The sequence below is a fragment of the Lissotriton helveticus genome, chromosome 6 (assembly GCF_964261635.1).
Source record: "Lissotriton helveticus chromosome 6, aLisHel1.1, whole genome shotgun sequence".
NCBI lineage: Eukaryota > Metazoa > Chordata > Amphibia > Caudata > Salamandridae > Lissotriton > Lissotriton helveticus.
This window is the reverse complement of record NC_136067.1, coordinates 1,597,731,590-1,597,754,349: the sequence shown is the minus strand read 5'-3', so window position 1 is coordinate 1,597,754,349 and position 22,760 is coordinate 1,597,731,590. Positions and strand designations below refer to the sequence as shown.

Genomic DNA, 22,760 nt, shown 5'->3' with positions numbered 1-22,760 from the left:
GTTGACCCAGGAGTGGTCTGTAGTCTATTACTCGGGCTACGCCAGCCCTGCGTTATCATACATTTTACTATTCATATTTTCCAGAGATGGCAAGGCTGCCTTGAGATTAATGAAATAGATTCCTTTTCATTTGCTTACCCATGAATGGATTAGGGGAGGCGGTTTGAGAAACTAGATTATTATAAGAAGAATAAAGGAGTGAATGTAACCGCCAAAACTCAGACTGATTACTGATCAGTTACTCAGATATCCATAATATGCAAAACTTCACACTGGTATGACTGTTCTTTAAATGAAAAACTGATCCACTGAGGAGCTGAAGCACAACCAGCTAGAAACATCAACATGAAATATACAGCACGTCAGTGCTCCCCACTCATATTTCAAGTAACAAGACTATGCATGACCAAAATTGCATTAATGTGTAAAACTCAGAAAAAGAATAAAGATTATAGAAACTCTTAGTTAGAATTTCTGGGGGTAGGAACACTAGAAACTTAAGGTATCACATTCTTGATTAAGTAAGAGAACCAAAGGGCTCACAGTGTTCCCAAACTTCATGTTATAAGGGTCACTGTTTTCCGCCTACAAACCGCTTTGATTGTTTTGTATTAGAATCACAGAGTCACCCAACCAGCCCAACTTTTTAGTCTGCTTCCTTAGTGCTTGTAGATAGTCCTCTAAAGTTCATCTTGATGCCAGCTGTTTCTACGTGCTTTTGGCCAGTGTTTGTTTCAGTGCGCTATATGAAGTCATGCATTGCTACTTCCTTACTATAATCCAAATCTGTTTTTTCGTTGATTGGTGACTGTGGGTTTGGCAGCTTTAAGACTTGGTGTTTTCCAGGCTTTTTTTGACATCCATGACCTCCTAATGACAGTTTGGACAGGTATGTAACAGTAGATTGAAAGAATGAGAGGAAATGGAAAGAAAGGAATAAGTGAAAGACTACTGCCACCTCTTCAGTGCTGTTTATTTTAGACGCCAGAGTAGTGGCAATCGCAGAGAAATAAATCACCAAAATACACCCCCAGAAATCTTCTACCCAGGGATAACTGATCTTACAGTCACGATCCTCATGGTTGAGTAGAATTTAGACTATCGATGCATTGCTGAAATTGCCAAATAATTCCTATGCAATCTGTTGTGGCCCATAAAGCACAAACAGTGAATCCCAAAAAGGTAATAATAGGGGCCAGTGCAAAAACTTTATGTAGTAGTGAAAAACACTTTCCATTTCTTTTCAATCTTCCCACCATGCATGGCCTAAAGGACAATAATTTTTTCACAATGTTTCCCACTCTTTCTACTTCTCATGAATCTGTGAGGTGTGGTCTGGAGCACCCATATAACGTTTTTCTGAAGCATGCTCCATTGAATATGTGGTGACCCCCCACATGTTAGTACTTTTAATACAGATTGCCTCGCTTGCTGGATTGGGTGAATAAAAAATATTCAAAGAGAATTAGGTCCTAAAGAAGGTGGCTTAAAGTATATGTGATCCGCCAAAACGTGCATTAACCAATTTTAAGAACATACTAATTCATGCTGCACCAATGGAAGGCTAAAGAAGAATGGTCTCCTTGGCTGTCAATTCAAAATTGTTTGTTCTTGAAGTTTGTATATTTGGAGTACTTGGGATTGTGGTACGAGTGATATATAGTGAATGTTACGTTGTTGCATGTTTTATCGTCGAGATTTTTGTATTTAATGGAGTACTATTTGTCAATCTTTGGATCAGTTTTAAGCACGTATTTATGAGAAAGTCTACGTGAAAACGAAAATAAGAGAAATTGTCAAAAATAAACTATGTAAAATTAAATCTGCAAATGCATTCGTCTGGGGTCTTTTACATATTGGATTAAGTCAACTGCTGAATGTAGATCGGTTTAGTAGGAAGTGTTATTATTGATTACTGTTGTTTTCCCCTCCTTTCCCAAACATTAAATCATATTTTTAGGTGGCACCTTTTTGTGTGAAGAAAAAAAGTCCCTTCAACCGCCAGACACATTTTAGGACCTGCTTGCACCACCTTCCAGCTAGCTCAGGTAAAGGTACAAATGATTTAAAAATTCAGCACCCAGACTCGCTTAGTGGCCATGTGCACTGGGCAAAGAGAACTCCCCACTCTAAGGCTCCTCAGAGAAATCTGCAACAGTGTCAGTACTTTACAAATTCAAAGCATATGTATGTAATTTGCTACATTCGAAAAATCCAAGCAACTTATGAATCAGAAAAACATATACTTACATCGCAATTTTTGCTCTTTATCTCCTTTGACACTGAATTGAGATACTCCCTCTATGAATTCTAGAGTTGGAAGAAAAAAAGAATTAAAAGTCCAGAACATATATAATAGAACAACTGAAATTTAGAAACTGCAACGTTATTTCACTTCAACTGAAAATGCAATTAAATACACTAGTCACCATGAAGAGTATTAGCGAAGGTTAGTAACTTGCTCTTCTGATAAATACTTCTAACAGTATATTCCTCACCTCTTGAATAGATACCAAAACTATAACTCTCAAAAAGTGGCAGATGTGGGGGTATTGACTTCACACCAGGAAATCCTACAGGACCAAGTGGGCAAAATGACCGTCTCAGAGGAGCAGTGTCTAAGCTGTTAAGCTGGTGAATACGTAGATGAACACATATGAAGCCACCTGCCCAGCACAGGAACTTGTATCCAAGGATATGGTGATAGTCTCAGCTTTGATAGACTGAGCCCAAAGGCCTTTAGGAGGTTCCTTTTTGGCTATGTTACAACACATTTGTATTCATAGAGCAATCTAGATAAGGAGAAGGTCAATTTCTGGAATGCCTTTAACACCAGTGAACCGCACAAAACCTTGGTCATAAATGCACTAGGTGCGCCTTAGTTTGTAAAAACTAATGGCTTGCTTAGGATCCACTAGTGAAGGAAGAGGGGCCCCTTTACCCCAAAGGAATAGGGCACTGTACAGTGGAGAAAGAATAAATTCCTTTGGGCGGAATTATATGCTCCACACGTCATACAGTCAGCATGTATGACTTGTGGCATGTGGAACATATCATTCCGCCCAAAGGAATTTATTATTTTTCCATTGCTTAGGATCCATCCAGTCGCTCATCCTTCTTAGAAAAATGTGATGGCGAGATTAAAACAGAGGTGCAATACTGTACTAAATGGAAAGGCGATGCCACATTTGGAAGAAAAGATGCTAGAGCACGAAACACCAGCTTGGGTAGTACTACTGTGGTTGCACGGACAGTGATTGCAGATCAGCTAGATGACATGAAGAATCACAGTAAGGAAGACAGTCATGGTCAAGAACCCCAAGAAACATTTGTTCATAGGTTCGAAAGGAGTTCACATTAAGATGAGTCCCCAATTTAGGTGTCACTCTGACATAACAAAAGGTGCAGGGGGAAACATGTGTAAGCCAGTTAAAACAAAATCACAACCAGTGACTTAAACAGTGAGGGCTGATCAGACAAGGATTAGGTTACTTACCCCCGTAAGCATCTGTTCTCGGCATGTAGTGCTGTAGAGTCACATGCTTTGCATTAGTCTGACATCTAGTGTTCAACTCGGATGATTACAAGTCGTGTTTGTCCCAAGAAGTTTTCTTCGAGTCTCAAGGCTGTGTGACTTTTGGGAATACTTTGCATGGTCATCGATGTCATATTCAGATTGTTTTGCCGTGGGTAGGTAAGACTGTAAAAATGCTGTGTATGTAAGCATTGAGATGCCCATGCATTAGTATGAAATTAAGTGTATGAACTGCAACCTACACACACATTTTTTGGGGAGGATGCATGGTGCATGTGAATCCACAGCACTACATGCCAAGAACAGATTCTTATAGGGTAAATAATACAATTCATGGGAGGCATGTGTGCTGTAGATACACATGCTTTACACAGACTGTAAAGCAGTCCCTCTCCATAGGCAGTGGTTAACTTGTGGCTGTTGCAGTTGTCTGAAAAAAGAGTACAACCTGACCAAGATTGGCTTGTTGGCGTGCAAATACATCCACCTAATGTTTTGTGAAGGTGTGTTGGGTAGACCATGTTGCTGCTTTACAAATAGGAATGTTCTCTAAAAAAGCCACAGAAGCTCTAATCTTTCTATTGGAGTGTAATTTTGGTGGAACAGGTAAAAGTTGTTTGGCCTATGCATAACATGTCTGTATGCATTTAACAATCCATCTTGAAATGCCGGATTTAGAAATAGCTTTTTCTAAACGAGGCCGTGTTTAGTTTTTTTTATGATTTAGTCCTGTCAATGTAATACATTTAAGCCCTTTTTGCATCTAAAGAGTGTAATGAGCTTTCTGCACCTGTATCTGTTTGTGGGAAAAACACAGGTAAATCAATTGATTGATTAATAAGGAAACTGGAAACTACTTTTGGTAGGGATTTAGGGTTAGTTCTTAGCACTACCCTGTCTCTGGGTAGTTGAAAGAAAGGCTCGTATAGGGTTAACACCTGAATTTTACTGACTCTTCTAAGAAGTAATAGCAATTAAAAAGGTAAGTTTCCATGAAAGATATTGCAATTGACACGAATGTAATGGTTCAAAATGAGTACCATTAATCTCGTGAGGACAATGTTTAAATTCCAGGGCAGGTGGAAGTCTAAGAAGAATTATTCTTTTAAGTCGCTCCATAAAAACTTTTATAACAGGAATTTTAAACTTTGATATGTGTTGTCTATTTTGGAGATATGCTGTAATATCTGCAAGAAGTAACCTTATAGAAGTATATGCTAATTTACAGTTTGTAAAAGCAATAGGTATAAGATAAGTGTTTGTACCTTTGCCGGAAGAGGATTAATGTTTTGCTTGTGACAGAACAAAGTGTTTCCATGTTGCTGCATAACCTTGCCTTGTAGTTCGTTTTTACGAGCCTGTTTAAGAATGTTTATACAGTCTTGAGGCAAATTTAAGTATCCAAACTCTAAGACTTCAGGAGCCAAATTGCAAGATACATTTCTTTGGGATTGGGATATTGTAATGTTCCATGGTTCTGCACGAGAAGGTCAGGGTTCAGGTGAAGCTTCTCGTGTGGGACTAGATATAGTTCCAGGTGTGTTGAGAACCATGGTTGTCGAGCCCATGTGGGAGATATTAGTATCATGGTGACAGATGTTCGCCTGAGTGTCCTGACCACTAAAGGAAGTAGTGGGAGAGGTGGAAAAGCGTATGCAAATATCCTCGACCAGTTCCTCCACAGAGCACTGCCTTTGGATTGATGGTGTTATCTGCTTTCGAAGTGTGGACATTTCACATTTTCTTTTGTTGCAAACAGGTCTATCTCTGGGAACGCCCACTTGTGAAAGTATGGTTGATGAACATTGGATAAATCACCCATTCAGGGACTTGTAGTTGTGATCTGCTCAGAAAGTCCGCAATCGGATTGCTTGTCCCAGGGGACATGTTCTGCTAACAAATTAATGTTGTGGTGTATTGCTAACTTCCATAGTTTCTGAGCTAAGTGAGATAATTGGAGAGTCCCACCCCCCATTTTTGTAAATACACTGTTGTCAAATTGTCCGTTCGAAAAAGGACAACCTTATGCTGTAGGTGAGTTAGGAAGGCTTTGATCGCTGGATGAACAGCTTGCAGCTCTAGGTGAATGATAGAGATTTTTATGTTTGGAATCCCGTAGTCCGTGAATAGTAAGGTTGTGGATATGTGCTCCCCATCCGGTCAGGGAAGCATCTGGTTAGAATTATTTGGGGAACTGGGTCTTGAAACTGCCACCCTTTGGATAGATTTTGTGGATTCCACTATTGCAGAGAGTGATACGTGCGGCTGTTTAATAACACTAGATCGTGAAGTACACCCAGTGACTGAGTTCATTATAGGGAGAGACATTGATGTAGAGGTCTCGTATTTAGTCTGGCATGTGGGACTATGTAAATACAAGACGCCATCATGCTCGGAAGTCTGAGAAAAAGTTTGGCTGGATAGTGAGTTCCTGTTTGAAATTGTTGAATTAATGTTCATATGTTGCATATTCGGTCTGCGTTTTGGGATGCTAATGCTAGATTTGTGTTGAGCATGGCCCCTAGAAACGCTCGTGTAGTAGCTGACTGTAGATGAAATTTTTGTAGGTTGATGGCGAACACTAGTTGATGTAGTAAATCTAGGGTCTTTTGAGTGTTTTGTTTGCAAAGTTTGAATGTGTTTGCTTTGATTAGCTCGTCGTCTAGTTAAGGAAAGACATTAATGTTTTCTCTGCGCTGATGTGCAGACACAAATGCTAAACATTTTGTGAATACTCTTGGTGCTGTGGTGATCCCAAAGGGAATAATATGGAACTGATATGGTTTTCCCTGAAATAGAAACTGGAGGTATTTTCTGGGTACAGGATGAATTGGTATATGGAAATAGGCGTCCTTTAGCTCCAAGGTTGCCATGAAGTCTCCTTTTGGTAGTAAAGGGAGGGGATCATGTGGAAATGTTTTGTTATTCTGTAATGATTTAGTGGTCTGAGATCTAGAATGGGCCGGCCTAAGGGATCCTTCTTTAGTTTGGTATAAGGAAGTACAGGGAACATACCCCTGTCCTTCAGAATTTCCTCATTGCCATACTAGTTGTGGAACGTACACCCACATGTTGGCCGTGGCCACCAAGGGAATCTGCGGTGACCTTGCTCTGACTCCAGAAGTGATGTTGTAGAGCCATGCAGATCCACCGCCCCACAGAGATAAAAACAAAATGGAACACCTGTGACACACTGAAAGAAAGACTGTACAAAATCTAAAGTGGGACCTCCTTAGAACCCTAAAAGTCCATTCCACACAACAGGCAGTGGTGTCCTTGTACAGATACTGTCAAGTTGATACTCTATCACCTTCGTAAACTCCAAAGAGGTTGCAGTGAGGCCAAAAGGAAGAACACACATCTGGAAGGTCTCCGATCCCACTAGGAACCACGAGAAGCACCTGTGAAACTGTGAGATGGGCACATGAAAGTGCATGTCCTGCTAGCCCAAGCACACCATCCAGTCCACTGGAACCAGGGTGGAAAGAACATGATCCAAATTCAACATCTTAAATTTTTCCCTTCACTTGAAGTCTAGAATGGGACAGAGTCCTTCATTTTTATGGGCATCAAAAATAGCAAGCGTAGTATTCCCTGCCATTCTATGCCTCCAGAGCTCTCGCTCTGGCCCCTTTGGCTAGACATGACTGAAATTCCTGCAGAAAGATTGAGACATGATCTGCTTAAGTCTGAGCAAAAACAGGTGATATATAAGGGGGAATTGATTTGGACTGGTGGGTGTAACCCTACTGAATAATCCACAGTACTCAATGGTCTGAAGTTATAGTACATTAGCCAAACAGGAAAAAACGAATACTGTCCATTGCTGGTCATAATGGACCATGGGAGGGGGAAATCAATGCAGGTTGGCTGCAGATGCGGACAAGGAAGAAGAGAACCGATGTGCCTGGCAACGTCCAAAACCTATGCCACCATCATGTCCTCTTAAACCCCCAAAGCGGTTTGTTAAACCGATATAATGGTTGTGAGGAAAGATTATCGTCTGAATTTTCAGTACTGTGAGTATAAAGGACATGCCAGAAAGAGCAAACCCAAAGAGTGAACCATAGCACGGCCCTCATTCAAAACAATCCATCACAGAATCTTTCTTCCCGTCAAAAAGCTTCAATCGTCATTTGGCATATGCATAAGGGTGGCCATATTCCAACATGCAAGCCGGTTTTTAATTTTTATCTGGTTGGAGTAATCAATCACATGAATCTTTAGAGCGAAAAAAAAAATTAAAAAAATAACAAGGCCTATGATGTGTCATCCAAAAGTAGCCTTCCACAGCAGGTCTTTATTTTGGAGTATGCCAGTCTAGCCTCTGTATTTCTAAGACAGTTTTTTAGGTTTTGCTGAGCCAGGGCTTGCGCTGTCTCTAAGAGACATGCTGTATTCAGAATATGGGCTTTAAGCTTAAAGCTACGCCCTGTGCTTCTGGTTGGTTGGTTGGCCTGCCTTTTGGAAATTCCTTTACTGTGGGTGGTCAATAGTGTCCATCTGTCTCACCTTCCACAGAACATCACCAATTGTTTCTTTTGGTTGGCCATCTCTGGACACCTGTTGCCTCCTCGCTCGCAGACCACTCCCTCCCTCCAGTTATTGCTGCTGTCCTTCCAGGTTTTCTTTGCAGTGTTTTAGTCACTGCTTTCTCTATAATTACGTTCGTTCCGGTGTTCCCACTTCACCTGGCTTGTCAAAACAGTAAAAAAGAGGTTAAGTTAGTTTATTGCACGAAGTAAATCCTAACAAGTTGGGGACGTGGAAAAACACATTTGTGGGTTACAGCCATAGTTCCATGGATCCTTCAGGTGACTGGTATAAACGATCTTCCTGTTCTCATTTTCTTAGTCATTTTCACACTTCTGTGTTGAGGAAGATACCATGTTTTGCGAGTGTTATAAAGGCAGTATATTGAAAGGTAATTGGAGATCTGCCTTCTATCTTGTTTTTATTTTCGGCATGTGGTGGTGAAGCATAAGACAGTAGCAGCATACCACACCATTACACTTCCACCATAAACAGTGCTACTTCATGACTGTAGATTTGTGTAAGTAAAGTAAATAATGTTTCATTTGATACTGTTTTATTTGGTGCGCTGGCCAGGGTACCCTTTTGCTGAAATTCATTCTCATTCATTCGCTCTCTCTCTCCACTTCCTTCCTCTCCCCCCCCCCTCCTCCTCCATCATCCTTCCCTTCCTCCCTCACTACTAGCGAGGTAAACATTTTCTTACAAACATAATTTTGTTGATAGAGCATACCCAAAATGTAAACCTTATCCAAAAATATTCAGTTTATTTGACTGCTTCGTGTGTTCATACATTTTCCAGAGGAACTCAGATCGACGACTAAGGCAAAACCAGTAATGATTTATGTACTCCAAGAAATGTCAGAGAAATAATAAAATAGCATATGATCCGGAGACTTGGGGGCCAAACTTAGAGGGTTTCCACTTAAGGAGAAACTGATACGGTTTAACTTCTTAAATGTGCCACTTGATACATCGGGATCTTTTTAAACTGAGTTTACCTTTCAAGGTATAAACTTAACCCCTTCAGTGCTAATGACAAAGCCAGCCCGTCATGGGCGTTACCTGCGCTACGCGGATGACGAGCTGGCTTTGTCATAAACAAGCCATTTTTAGGTCTCGCCTGTCGATGCGCATGCGCATCGAGCAAGCGAGAGTATTGGGACTTATCCACTCTTTATCCACACTGCAAGGAATCGTGGCGATTCCTTGCAGTGCCCGTGACTTTTAAGCTCAATGCGCATGCGCATTGAGCTTAAAAGCGCGTGCACGTCCGTCTTTGTTTACCCGCTCCGCCCCCTCCCCGCCGTCTCGCATTTCCCCTGCCGCATCAAAGGCTTTCACGGCCGGCCGGCCATGCTTTCAGTTTCACGACCGGCCGGCCGTGTCAATTACATTACAAAGCCCGCTCTCCCTGATGATCTGATCCACCTTTGATCATTTCTGCTTGTGAAATATTATTAAATATTTATCGGATTTAAATTTGGTTTGGATTATGAAGCTCTTTCTGTATTTTTGCCTGTCCTTTTTGTAAACAGACACACGTCACAAGCATTTTTCCCTCAGAGGATTACTAAACCAAGAAGGATTTTGAAATGAGAGTGAAGGTAGAGGTTGTGGACGCTATTTTCAGCTCAGGGTCCTTTGCGATTGCAGCGGTTGTCTGCTGTTGCCTGTGTCTGTAATCAAGCTCCCTATTGGCTCGTGCTACCGGCTGCCAGGCTACGCTTGGCCTCCGGTTGTTGCTGGTGTTGGATGCAGCGTGAGGATTACGTTTCACCATCTAACTCCTGGTCGTTATCTCTCTTCTTGTATCTCCGGTCTTCAACCCAAGCTGCTACTAATAAGTTTCACAAAATTTGGGACTGTTTCCTTCATTCTTCATTTTACATATGCTTGTTTAGTGTAGTACACATGCTTACGCAGGATTAGTACTTGGCACCATTGCTCTAATTAGTATTTATTTTGCCTTGCATTATGTTGTAGTTGTTTGCTGGTTTCTTTAATATGTGTGAAATGTAGCCCTGGTGTGTTTTTCTGCGCTTTGTTTATTTTACCCGCTCCGCCCCCTCCCCTGCCCGCCGTGTCGCATTTTTTTTTAAATCCCCACTTCCCCCCTACCCCCCAGCAATGCCAACACTGACGCCGTGCTCTGCTGCTTGTTTTTTTCTTCCTCACTTCTAGCTGCTGCAATTCCAGTCCAGCAGCCTGGGCGACGGAGGGAGGATTTGCAAGCAGAGCTGCTCCCATTTGCAATCAATTTCCGTAGAATTTGCCAATGATTTAAATGCTTACTTTTTTCCACATTTTTGTTAGCACAGAGCTGTGGCATTATCGAACCACCGTCGATCTCTTTCTGCTTACTGAATTTGCCAATGATTTAAATGCTTATTTTTTCCGCATTTTTGTTAGCACAGAGCTGTGGCATTATCGAACCGGCGTCGATCTCTTTCTGCTTACTCAACAAGGCGCACTGTTGACAAACACTGATGAGCCAACTGGTTTAACGAGGATAGCGATGTTGGCCACCCCTCACCCTCACTCACCCTCACCCTCACTCACCCTCAACCCCTCACCCTCACTCACCCTCAACCCCTCACCCTCACTCACCCTCAACCCCTCACCCACCCTCACCCTCACTCACCCTCAACCCCTCCCTCACCCTCACTCACCCTCAACCCCTCACCCACCCTCAACCCCTCACCCACCCTCACCCCCACTCACCCTCAACCCCTCACCCACCCTCACCCTCACTCACCCTGACCATCACTCACCCTCAACCCCTCACTCACCCTCACTCTCACTCATCCTCACTCACCCTCAACCCCTCACCCTCTCACCCTCAACCCCTCACCCTCAACCCCTCACTCACCCTCACTCTCACTCATCCTCACTCACCTTTAACCCCTCACCCTCACCCTCAATCACCCTCAACCCCTCACCCACTCACCCTCAACCCCTCACCCTCAACCCCTCACCCTCAACCCCTCACCCTCAACCCCTCACCCTCAACCTCACTCTCACTCATCCTCACTCAACCACCCTCAACCTCACTCACCCTCAACCCCTCACCCTCACCCCCTCACCCTAACTCACTCACCCTCAACCCCTCACCCTCAAACCCTCACCCTCACTCACCCACCCTCAACCCCTCACCCTCACTCACCCTCAACCCCTCACCCTCAACCCCTCACCCTCAACCCCTCACTCACCCTCCCTCACCCTCAACCCCTCACCCTCAAACCCTCACTCACCCTCAACCCCTCACTCACCCTCAACCCCTCACCCTCACTCACTCACCCTCAACCCCTCACCCTCAACCCCTCACCCTCAACCCCTCACTCACCCTCACTCTCACTCACCCTCACTCAGCCTCAACTACTCCCCCTCACCCTCACTCACCCAAAACCCCTCACCCTCACCCTCACCCACCCTCACCCTCACTCACCCTCACCCACCCTCACCCTCACCCTCACTCACACTCACCCTCAACACCTCACCCTCAACCCCTCACTCACCCTCACTCACCCTCACTCACCCTCACTCACCCTCACCCACCCTCACTCCCTCACCCTCACTTACCCTCACTCCCTCACCCTCACTCACCCTCACCCTCACTCACCCTCACCCTCACACAGTGCAATAGTTCTCAGACCATTTCAGTTAGAGCTTTTAGAAATGTTTACGGCTTTTTTTATTTGTAATACTTTAGCATTGGCTACAGGAAACAAAAATGCTAAACATTTACAAAAAAAACCCATAAACAATTCTAAAAGCACTAACTCTAATGGTGCGAGACCTATTGCATTTCCAATGCTTGTTAAAATTTCAGCGCACAGCGGGAAAACGCGGTAGGGGTTAAAGCAGAACGAGCAATTAGCTTTTTAGGTAGAAACTGGGTAGCGCATTCGCTGCGAGGCATGCTATATTAGACAATGGACTTGAAGCTCTGCCCATATTTTTCATTGGATTGCGTCATTGCCCTTTGTAAATGCTGGCTTCTAATTTGTTATTAGGCTCGTTAGTCTCTTCTTAGTATCGCCTGGTCTTCATTTGTAACCTCCCATGCAGGAGGACTGACCCTTTTACTTCTGTTGTTACACAGTAGGCCTTATTTAGTCTGTAAGCACTTTTCTTTAATGAGTTTCTCCTACTTCAGGCACAACATGCTTTACTGCAACATTCAGAGCGCCATGCGTACTTTAATTTTCCAGGCATCCCGGTACAATGGCAGCTGCTTCTTTGAAATGTAATAGGTCTCCTAATTACTAGAGTTTGAGCTATTGGCACTGTAAATGACAATGCCTTTTATTTGTGTGTTAATTATCAAACCAGATACATAAAAGGCATTGTCATTTAAACTAGCAAATACGAGACTTATTGCATTTAAAAATGCTTGTTATAGCTGGGAATCAGTCTCACAACTGTCTTCCCCCTTTCTGGTGGTGCAAATTTCAAACAGGGGTGACTATATTAGTGTACGCACAGCACCTCATTGCTGTGTGTTTAGCGCGTCTATTCATTCAAAGCTTCACTCTTAACCTGGGGTCATTTTAGGGTCGAGCCAATGAGAGCATGCACTCGCTTGATTTGCCATTTTTAGGTTTCGCCTAAGTGAAAGCTGCGCACTGCGCAGCTTTTCGCACAGGCGAAAACCTAATGAGAATACTATGTGGCTTGGGAATCCGCCCTCTGTTCCATTGGCTAGCTCCATATATGGAGGCTAGCCATTGGAACAGATATCTGTCCGCCATGGCCGGACCAGATTCGTGGGCGTTCCCGCGATTTCTTCCCTCTCCACCCTTTTCTGATCGTCATCGCGGCGGTGGGTGTGGGATACTTTTTTTTTTTCCCGTGTCGGTCTTTTTTGTTTTGCCATCTCCGGGTGTTAGGATGAATAGACAAAAGTAGGGGGCTTTCCATTCCAGCCGTGTGCAGCTCAACCTGTCCTATATTTTTGTTTGCATTCTGCTTCTCCTCGCACGAGCCAACCAAACTACAAGTCCCGCCATGTCAAGAAGTAAGCAGGACTGGTTAATCTGCTCAGTCATGACATGGGACAGCTGGAGCTCTCTGACAGGATGTGGCGACGAACGTCGAAATTTGATCCGTCATTGTAGGAGTGAAACGCGAATGTGTAATTCATGCTTCGGTTGCTCGTGGAAACGCTGCGTGTCCAGCTGTACTTTTATTTTCGAGCTGCCTTGAGAATCTTGGCAGGGTCTCCCAGAAGGCTCTCTGACTTCCAGCAACCGGGCGGGGCAAAGTTCAGGAATTTCCGGGACCCGCGCCACAGGCCTTCCGAGTCCAGACCCGATCCGACGGTCTGTGGTACATACCCACTCGCGTCAGACATCTCACGGGGGGGGGGGGGGGGGGGGGGAAACCGCCAAGTGGAAACTGCCAGGCAATTAGTACCGCACTTACTCCCTCCTGCCCTCCCTTTCCACCTCTCTCTTCTGCTCTCTTTCACCTTCTTGTCCTCCATCTCTCTTGTTCTCTCTCCTTCCTGTCCTCTCCTCCTCCTTCCTGCCCTCCCTCTCCTACCTGCCGCCCTCTCCTACCTGCCCTCTCACACACTCCTACCTTCCCTCCTGCTCTCCCACTCCTTCTTGCCCTCCCTCTCCTTTCTGCCTCTTTTCCTTCCTGCCCTCCCTCTCTCCTGCCCTCTCTTCCTTTTGACCTCTCTTCCTTTTTCCTTCTTACTCCTGCTCTCCTTAACTTCTATATCCATCACTTCTTCTCTTGCACTCAGTCTCCATGTCTCTCCCTCTTGCCCTCTCTCTTTATCTTACACTATCTCCTTCTTGCCCTCTCTCTCCTGTCTTCTCTCACACTCCTGGCTTCACTAACATGCTAACATGCTTTATGAAATAACGTGTATTCTAATTCACTGTGCATCTGCAACTAATTGCATTATAAATGCAATCCATATTTCTGTGTAAAGTAAAACACATCAACCTTTTACACATAATTCAAAGAAGTTAGAAAAGACCATTTGTCAAAAGCAATACCAAAAGCTCAAACTTTAACAAAGGCGAAACCATTGCATTGTAAATGCTTGTTTATTTTAGGCTTGTAACCAGTAACGGTGTTTATTAAAGACTGCTTCTCCGACATTCTATTAATTACCACATAATTACACACCACGTATAAGCAAACTATACCACACGGCAACGGATCAGCATTATTTCACTCCATAACACACAACTCAATGCAACACATCCATTACACATCACATAATTCAACAAAACACATATTTCTAAGCAACACAATTACATAACACACCACATACATACAATGCGCACCACAAGCACACACACCATAAATTCTACAAAACACAACATATTTAAACTCCACTACATACAACTCTACAGCACAAAATAACTTTCCACCTATTTACACCCAATAAAACAATATCATACCCGTAATACACTTGAATTCACCATAATTACTATCCACTCAACTGCACACAATGCCACATAATACCACTACACAAATCCACTACACGCCATATAATTCCACACCATACAATTCCAAAACAAACAAATCTATTACACACCAGCACACTCCATAACAATAGGTAAAATAAATTTGTATTTACAACGCCAAGAGCTCTAACTCGTTTCTCTCCTTGTCCTTACTTTAAAACCTACCCGCACACATCACATCGTAATATCATTGCTGACAGCAGCTGCTGTAATCTAAGCTATATTGTAACAGTTATAAAAACTTTGTTTTTACTTTGATGTCTAACACTATATTTGTGGCAACTACGTGTATGGCATAGTTCTGTGACTTTTGCCTAAACTGCTGTAGGATTTGAATATTTTTTAAACCATAAATGTGCTGGATAAATAAACCGATCTATCCTAAGTACAATAATGTTGCATTACTAAATTTGTATGTTTTATCTGGTTTTTCACATTAACCCTAAATAAATCCACTCTTGCCCACATAAGCCACATAAATACAACACACACCATGCCACATAATGTCACTCAACACCACACTGTTCCATGACACACTATTCAACTCCACACAAATCCATTCTACACCGCATAATTCAATACCAACCCACATTATTCCCCTCCACAACTCAATTCCACTACACACACCAGATATCCGATTCACAACACAATTTATCATACCACAAAATTCAATCCAACCGAAAAAATTCTACTACACACAGCATACATTCCGTCCAATCCATGTCACATAAGTAAAGACATTTACAACGCCAGTAGTTGCAACTCTCTCTCCTTATAAACACCCCAACACAACATTTGCAAAGGAGGTCCAACCCATTAGTTCTTTTCTGTCAAAACGCAAAGCTATCCACACAGCTCCAAGCCACACAATTCAACTCTACAAATGTCTAATCCACACCGCATAATTCGACACCAAACCACATAATACAACTCAACAATACAATTGCACAACACACCAGATACATCCAATCCACATCACACAATTCCAAAGTGCCACAAAATTCAACAGCACACCACATAATTAAACTCCACTACACAACACAAAATACAATTCCACATAATTGCACTTCGTAACACACAATCCCTCACCAATTCCAGTAACTCCATACCACACAATTACTATCTACATATTTCCAGAGTACACCCTGCCACATAATTCCACTACACAAATTAACTCCACACCACACAATTCCACACCAAAAAAATTCCACAACTAATTAATCCAATCCAACACACAATTCCACAACACACCACAAACATTAACTCCATAACACATAGGTAAAAGACATTGCCAGTAGCTCCAACTTAAATAAATAAGAGATCGATTGCATTTCCAATGCTTTTTCACTTTGGGAAAGGTGTTGCTCTGGTGGGACTGGAGGCCTGAGAGGTGGCTTGTATAGATTGAGGCAGAAGTGGTACTACATATAAAGAGCTGTTAGACAAAATTCCCATTAATCTTCTAGCCATTAGGTTTGTGTGACCCTTCAAACATACACAGGGCCGCAGGATGGCAATGTATTGGTATTTGGTTAGACGCCAAGTAGATTCCCATTTAGCTGTGGAAAAAGTCACCACCATTTGTTGCAAGTTACCTGCTTTTTAGGTCTGACATGCGCCATAGGCCTTTAGCAGACAGCATACAGACCCTGCCATTCCACTAAACTGGGTAACACCTGCTCCACTTTAGGTGGAAGGTTTAGCTATTTTCCCCCTAAATTCCACTTCTGATACCACATGTGACAGAAAAGTAGACATGAAGAAGCAGCAAAGTAGTATATGTCACAAAAATAGTATTTTGGGGCTGTTCATTGTGCAACAACCAACCTTGTTTCCTTTGTACAGGGGTGCATTTACAGAGCTCAGCACTATGGAGAGGCTTCCAGATGAAATCCACTCAGGTGCCGTTACCTTCTCCATAAGGGGTATTCCAGTAGATCGCTGAAGAGAGAACTAAACATTATTAGGGGAGACCTCCCTTTTGTTCACATCCCCCTTATTTTGCTTGCCCTTTCTATGGTTCTCATCCACTCCTGAAGTACTAATCCCTTCGAATGTCCACATTAGCCGGTGTACAAGGGACAGGGTGAGGACGGTTGTGTCTACCAATTTCTGGGCTCTTAAATAAAAAGTATCCTCTATGGAAGATTGAAAGGAAGCATGAGTTTACTGTCCTGTCTGGCTTTGCCAACAGCGGTTTCCCTAGTCAATTGTCTCGACTATACCACAAGCTGTAACTAAAAGAAATGGCAGGTGGGCATCTGCATGTCAGATGAGCATCTGTCAGAGCGCTTAAAACAGCAGACATGGAACACCACGGGTATGTAATGGATTCAGTATGGACTTGAAGGTTTATGTTGAGCCCAAAAAAAAAGTAGATTTTGTTTTTAGAAAATGATGCTGTGCTTTCTGAAAGAATGACGCTTTTGATAGCCAGTCATCCAAGTAGTGAGATGTGCAGTTACTATCACAATGTGTTTCCTAAAAGCGTGTGCAGCCAATATGCAGCTGACTAGAGGATATTAGCTAGAGGATATTAGTTATGTGCATTTTCCCCTGAGAAACAAACCAAGATGTTTTCCTCCAGAAGAATAAGTTACTTACCTTCAGTACCACCTTATCTGGTAGGGACTAGATCAAGCCGCAGAATCCTTACATTAAAATAATCCCCAGGCGCCAGACTGGATCTGTAAAGTTTTCTACAGTAGTACTTCTGTGCTTCAGAAGAGGAAGTCAAGGGACTATCTGTGCTTGATACTTCCCCTCCTTACCTCTGGCTAGGTTTCTCCAGTGGCGGCTGCATGGACCAGTCCTCCATTAGTGTCATGGAAATGGATGGGCATCGTGCAGCTGGTTCTTCCTGCTTCATCTGTATGCGCTGTACCACAACCCACCTGGGTCCTATGTGGCTCTGGCACAATCCTGCATGGTTGCCAGTTTTTGTTTGGGCTGGAAGGCAGTTGCCTACAGCCCTGAATTAGGGGGTTGGGTAAGCTTAATAGACAGGGACACCCAATATTGATCACTTTCACTACTACTAATAAATAGATCTGCAAGGCGTGAGCTGGGCAAGCACTACCTACTGCTTTCTAGACCAGAAGAGTGACAGGGCACACAGTTTGTTTCACTCCCTATACCCTGCCACAACTTAATTGTCTGAGCTTGAAAATGCAGTGCATGAACTCTCCTAGGAAAAGCCTTGAAATTCACACTTTCCTTGGGTGGTGAGGGTGCACACGCGGTAGTGCTCCACAAGATTCACTTGACAAGTGCTGCTAGGCTAACCGTCCTGATCTTCCCAAGCCGCAAGTAAGTCCGGACAGATCCTAAACAGTCAGATCATGGTTCGACGGAACCCTTACGGCCCTCTCACCCCCTCGCCCCTCTTCATTTTAGATGGCGGCTGCACGAGCAGGGTCGGCGAGCTCATGAAGCCCTAAATCAGCGTGCTTCTAGTAAGACCTATAGTCACCATGAGCGAAAACAAAGGCCTTTCATACTCCGAGGCTGAAGTGGATGCGATAATGAGTGAATTATCCATCTTTGCAGATGCTAATATATCTCAAAGCATCTCACAAACAACAGAATGGGAAAATTTGACAGAACTGAAACGGAACAGAATAAGAACGATTTTACACGGTACAATCCTAAAAGAATATCTTAACAACAATATGGCACCAAAGGGTCTACTTGTGACCAATGCTCCCCGAATTTTTCTTGATGATGAAACATTCAGAAAAGACTGGTCACAGATTGCGTGGCACTGCAAGCATGACTGGATTGTGTTGATCCTAAAAACAGCAGTCCGCCTCTCTGAGAAAATCCAAATAGAGATACAACAAACTGAAGGACAAATGAAAACCACTATTACAGGCTTCAAGAAGAGACTCGACGAGATCAACAAAGAAATGACTGAATACAGAGAGAATCTCACTCAACAAAAAGCACAGAAGTTCCAGAAAGACCTGAAACGCTTCTCCTTTAAGAAAGCCTATCCGTACTCTGACCCGGAATATAAGGCCCCTACAAAAGCTGATCAAGACTCTGATGCCTCTAGTAATAACTCTTTGTCAAGCAATTCAAGCACAGGGAGTACGAAACAAAGAGGAAGAGGAAGAGGCAGGGGACGGAATAGAACACAAAATAACTGGACCCCCTACCCACCAATGATGCAGGGTTTCCAGGACCCATTTGCTCCCCCTCCACAAATGTACGGGTGGCAACCCCCTTTCCAGCCACACTTCTTTCCACCTAACAACTACCGGCCGCCTTTTTTAGGCAGGGGCCGGAGGGGAAGAGGAAGACAAAAGACACCCAACCAGGTCCACTGGGCGAATGAGGACCCAGTAGGGCACCACACCAGGAGCAAGAATCCACAACCGGGTCCGAGCAACAGCACGACCTAGTCACTAATCTAGCCACCAGACCATTGTCAACTATTGAAATAGAGGTCCTCAGTAAAGGACTTGGCTTTGTCCCGACACCCAGATTGGATAAATTTCAGTTACATTGCGAACTGGCTACCTTCTTTAGGAAACTGAAGTTGAAAGCCTTCTTCGAAAAGAAATCGGACAAACCCTCGACAAAGGAGGATCCTAATGAGACTGGACTGCGTATAAAATCTACTTTTGTACCCCCTCCACATACAACCCCAGTGGAACTATCCGCGTTTGAACAAGCAGTGTTCAACGACATTGAGAAATTACAACCACCTAAACCCTACATCAATCTCAATAAAAATGAAAAGAAAGCCTTGGAGGAACTTAAAAACTGTGACACAATTGTTATCAAACCAGCCGACAAAGGCGGTGGGGTAGTTATACAAGACAAAACCATGTACCAGAACGAATGTCTCCGCCTACTAGCAGACGAACGAAACTACCGCAGACTACCAAGCGACCCCACACAAGATCTGAAACAAGAGATAAAATCCCTTACTGAACATGGTGTATCCATGAACTTCATCTCTAAACAAGAAGGGGATTTTCTGTGCAATAACGAAGGAAGAACTCCATATTTCTATACATTACCGAAAATGCATAAAAATAAGCACCCCCCCTGGTAGACCGATAGAATCCGGTATAGGATCACTACTGGAACCTCTGTCCCGCTTTTGCGATGCTTTTCTGAAACCAATTGTACAAAAGACTACTACATACCTACGGGACACTAAGAATCTTCTCCAACTTCTGGATCAAATTGATGTAGATGAAAACTCTCTACTCGTAAGCTTTGACATAGAAAGCCTCTACACCAGTATACCCCAAGATGATACCCTTAAAGTGCTTGAGCAAGTACTCAACAATAAAGACTGGACACACCGAACACCCATAAATTTCATTTTGGAGTGTGCCAGACTGGCCCTCAAAAAGAACTTTTTCGAGTATGAAGGAAAATTGTATTTACAAACAGGTGGTACCTCTATGGGCAGTACATTTGCCCCATCGGTGGCCGGGTTGTACGTATATAACTTCGAACAACAATTCATCTTTAATGCAGACAACCCATTCGGTTCCAATATAACGTTTTGGAAACATTACATAGATGACATTTTTGTCATCTGGCAGGGACCTGAAACCACTCTTGAATCCTTCTTTGAGTGGCTCAACTCCAGGGACAACAACTTGAGATTCACTTATACAAAGGACCATACAAATATGGTCTTCCTTGATCTGGTCATCACCAAAGAAAATGGACGACTACGCACCAAAACCCACTACAAACCTACAGCAAAAAACAACCTGCTTAGGTTCGAAAGTTTTCATCCGCGGCCACTAAGAAAATTTGCCATATGGGCAATTCCTTAGAGTACGCAGGAACTGTAGCAACCTGAATGATTATCGAGATCAAGCAAAAGACCTCACCTCTAAATTAGTGTCCAGAGGCTACCCAAAAAGGATCCTAAACCAAAGTCAGAAAAGAGCAAGGAACCAGCATCGGGAAACACTTCTAGAGGATGTCATAAAGACCAATGACCAAATCCCCCTGACCTGTGTAACTACCTATAGCCCGGCATCCAATCATGTGACCAAAACCATCCAGAAACATTGGAAGATACTGAATACGGGCAATTTAAAATGGGATAAACCCCTCTTTTCTTTCAAACGGGCCAGGAACATAAAGAACGCGGTCGTCAATACCAGACCAAAGAATCAGAGCACACCGTCTCCAACAGTGCTAAACGCGTGGGGTCTCCCCCACGTTATCGGACACTTTAAGTGCGGTAACTGCAGTGTGTGCCATCTGACTGAGAACACGAAAACCCTTTCCCTGGAACCAGGGAAAGTATGGACCATCAGGGCCCATACTAATTTCAACAGCACAAACGTCGTGTACCTTATTACCTGTCCTTGCAACCTACGCTACATTGGCATGACCAGTAGGAAGGTGAAACAAAGAATTGGCGAACACAGAAGCACTATCCGGTGCAAAAAATCGATGACTAAACTGACTGAGCACTACCTTTCTATGAATCACACGCCTAATGATATGACATGGACTGTCATAGAACAACTGACACCAGGCGAGAAATTATCACAACGACTCTTTGAGAAAGAGCAACGTTGGATATACAGATTGTCCACCCAGAACACAGGGCTTAATGACAATATCCCGTGGAATTCAGTGCTTACCAATTAATTTCAGCCACATACCTCTGGGTGTACTGTTGTACTTATGAGGAAACTGTTCATCTCCCCCAAGAATCCGCCAATTTTTTAAGTATCCGTTCAGTAACAGTTCTGTCACACAGCCCCTTCTGATTATAACTCCTTCCCTCTACCGATGCCCCCAACATCACGCTGACGAGCGTTTTCATTTTTTAATTTTAATTTCCTCTGATGATAATCCTGTCTTAGCGCACCCATCTGCGGCTGCGCGCAACTAGCGTTGGTCTCTAGCCTGGTTCCCCGTAGCAACGTGGCCCCACGTGACCACGCCCCGCCCCGGCCACTCGGCAAACACGGAAGTCTTTTTCTAACTGCACGCCAGAGCCCGCACCTCACTCCTGCGGAGCTCCCGACAGAACTGCTGCTAGGCTAACCGTCCTGATCGCCGCAAGTAAGTCCAGACAGATCCTAAACAGTCAGATCATGGTTCGACGGAACCCTTACGGCCCTCTCACCCCTCTTCATTTTAGATGGCGGCTGCACGAGAAGGGTCGGCGAGCTCATGAAGCCCTAAATCAGCGTGCTTCTAGTAAGAAGATTGTTTGAGTAGGCTCTATTGCGAATGTTGATTGTGCTACCTGTATGTGTGTGTGTGTGGTTTTTAACGAGATCAACATTCGGCACTTGGAGATCTCTTTTTTGCGCCGCATCACGTTATTTTAATTACTAAATTGAGCACAGCACGCTCCACTGTTGGAGCCTTTTACACAGCTATTCCCACATGGGTCAGACTCATTTTTTCCTCACACTCACTGGAACAGCAGCCTCTTGGTATCTCAATATTGTGACGATACTTCACAATTAAGTATGATACTCAACACCCTGAAGACAGTGAATGCGTGCGGCTCCCTCACAAATAGCACGTAAATCTGCTCATATTTACAACTGGTAGAGCCCGAATATGGGTATTGGTTCACAGAGTACACTTTTATGTTTGTACGTTACCAGCATGCCTTACCACAACCCCCTTCCCCCCCTTTTTCTTTCCACAGGTTTTTAATCGAAAATAACCGGAGAGCAACACCTTTTTCAGAAATCGCCTATTTGTGATTTCACCTGTACCGTAGGCTAGGACTGGATACACCTTAGCGTGTGTAGACCACCCAGCCTACATCCACACTGGTCCTGACGAAAACCTCCATAATCACACGTAGGTTGAAACATGTAGACCTCCTTCCTTTTTAACACGTCTCCTTTGACACCACAGCCTACCTAATAAGGCAAAGGTGCCCCATATAAATACTTTTGTATATATTTTAATGGTTGTCCAACCACTCCAGAATAAAATTGTCGAGTGTGTAGTGTTGAGACAACTTTTTAAACACACTTATCTATCCTTATCACATATAAAAACGAATAACCCGCTCCACTGTAATCAGGTGTCGCAGCACACCTGGACGGCATTCGGCTGTCCGGGTGGGACCCCGATGATGAAGCATGTCACCAACTAGGTTGGTGAGTGAGGGGTCTTCAAAGGACAAAGGATTGTCCCACTTTGGGTCGTAAGGCATGCTACCCACAAGCCTGTAATAA

The 22,760-nt window shown here is 43.7% G+C and overlaps 1 protein-coding gene across 1 annotated transcript in view; it reads right to left on the bottom strand.

Annotated features, from left to right (window-relative positions):
- The window catches only part of PPP3R1 (protein phosphatase 3 regulatory subunit B, alpha), a 237,969-nt gene that overhangs the window by 56,608 nt on the left and 158,601 nt on the right, over positions 1 to 22,760 (bottom strand). Inside the window, 1 exon segment of the mRNA XM_078649398.1 lies at positions 2,251 to 2,310. Coding sequence (XP_078505524.1) covers positions 2,251 to 2,310 — 60 coding nt within the window.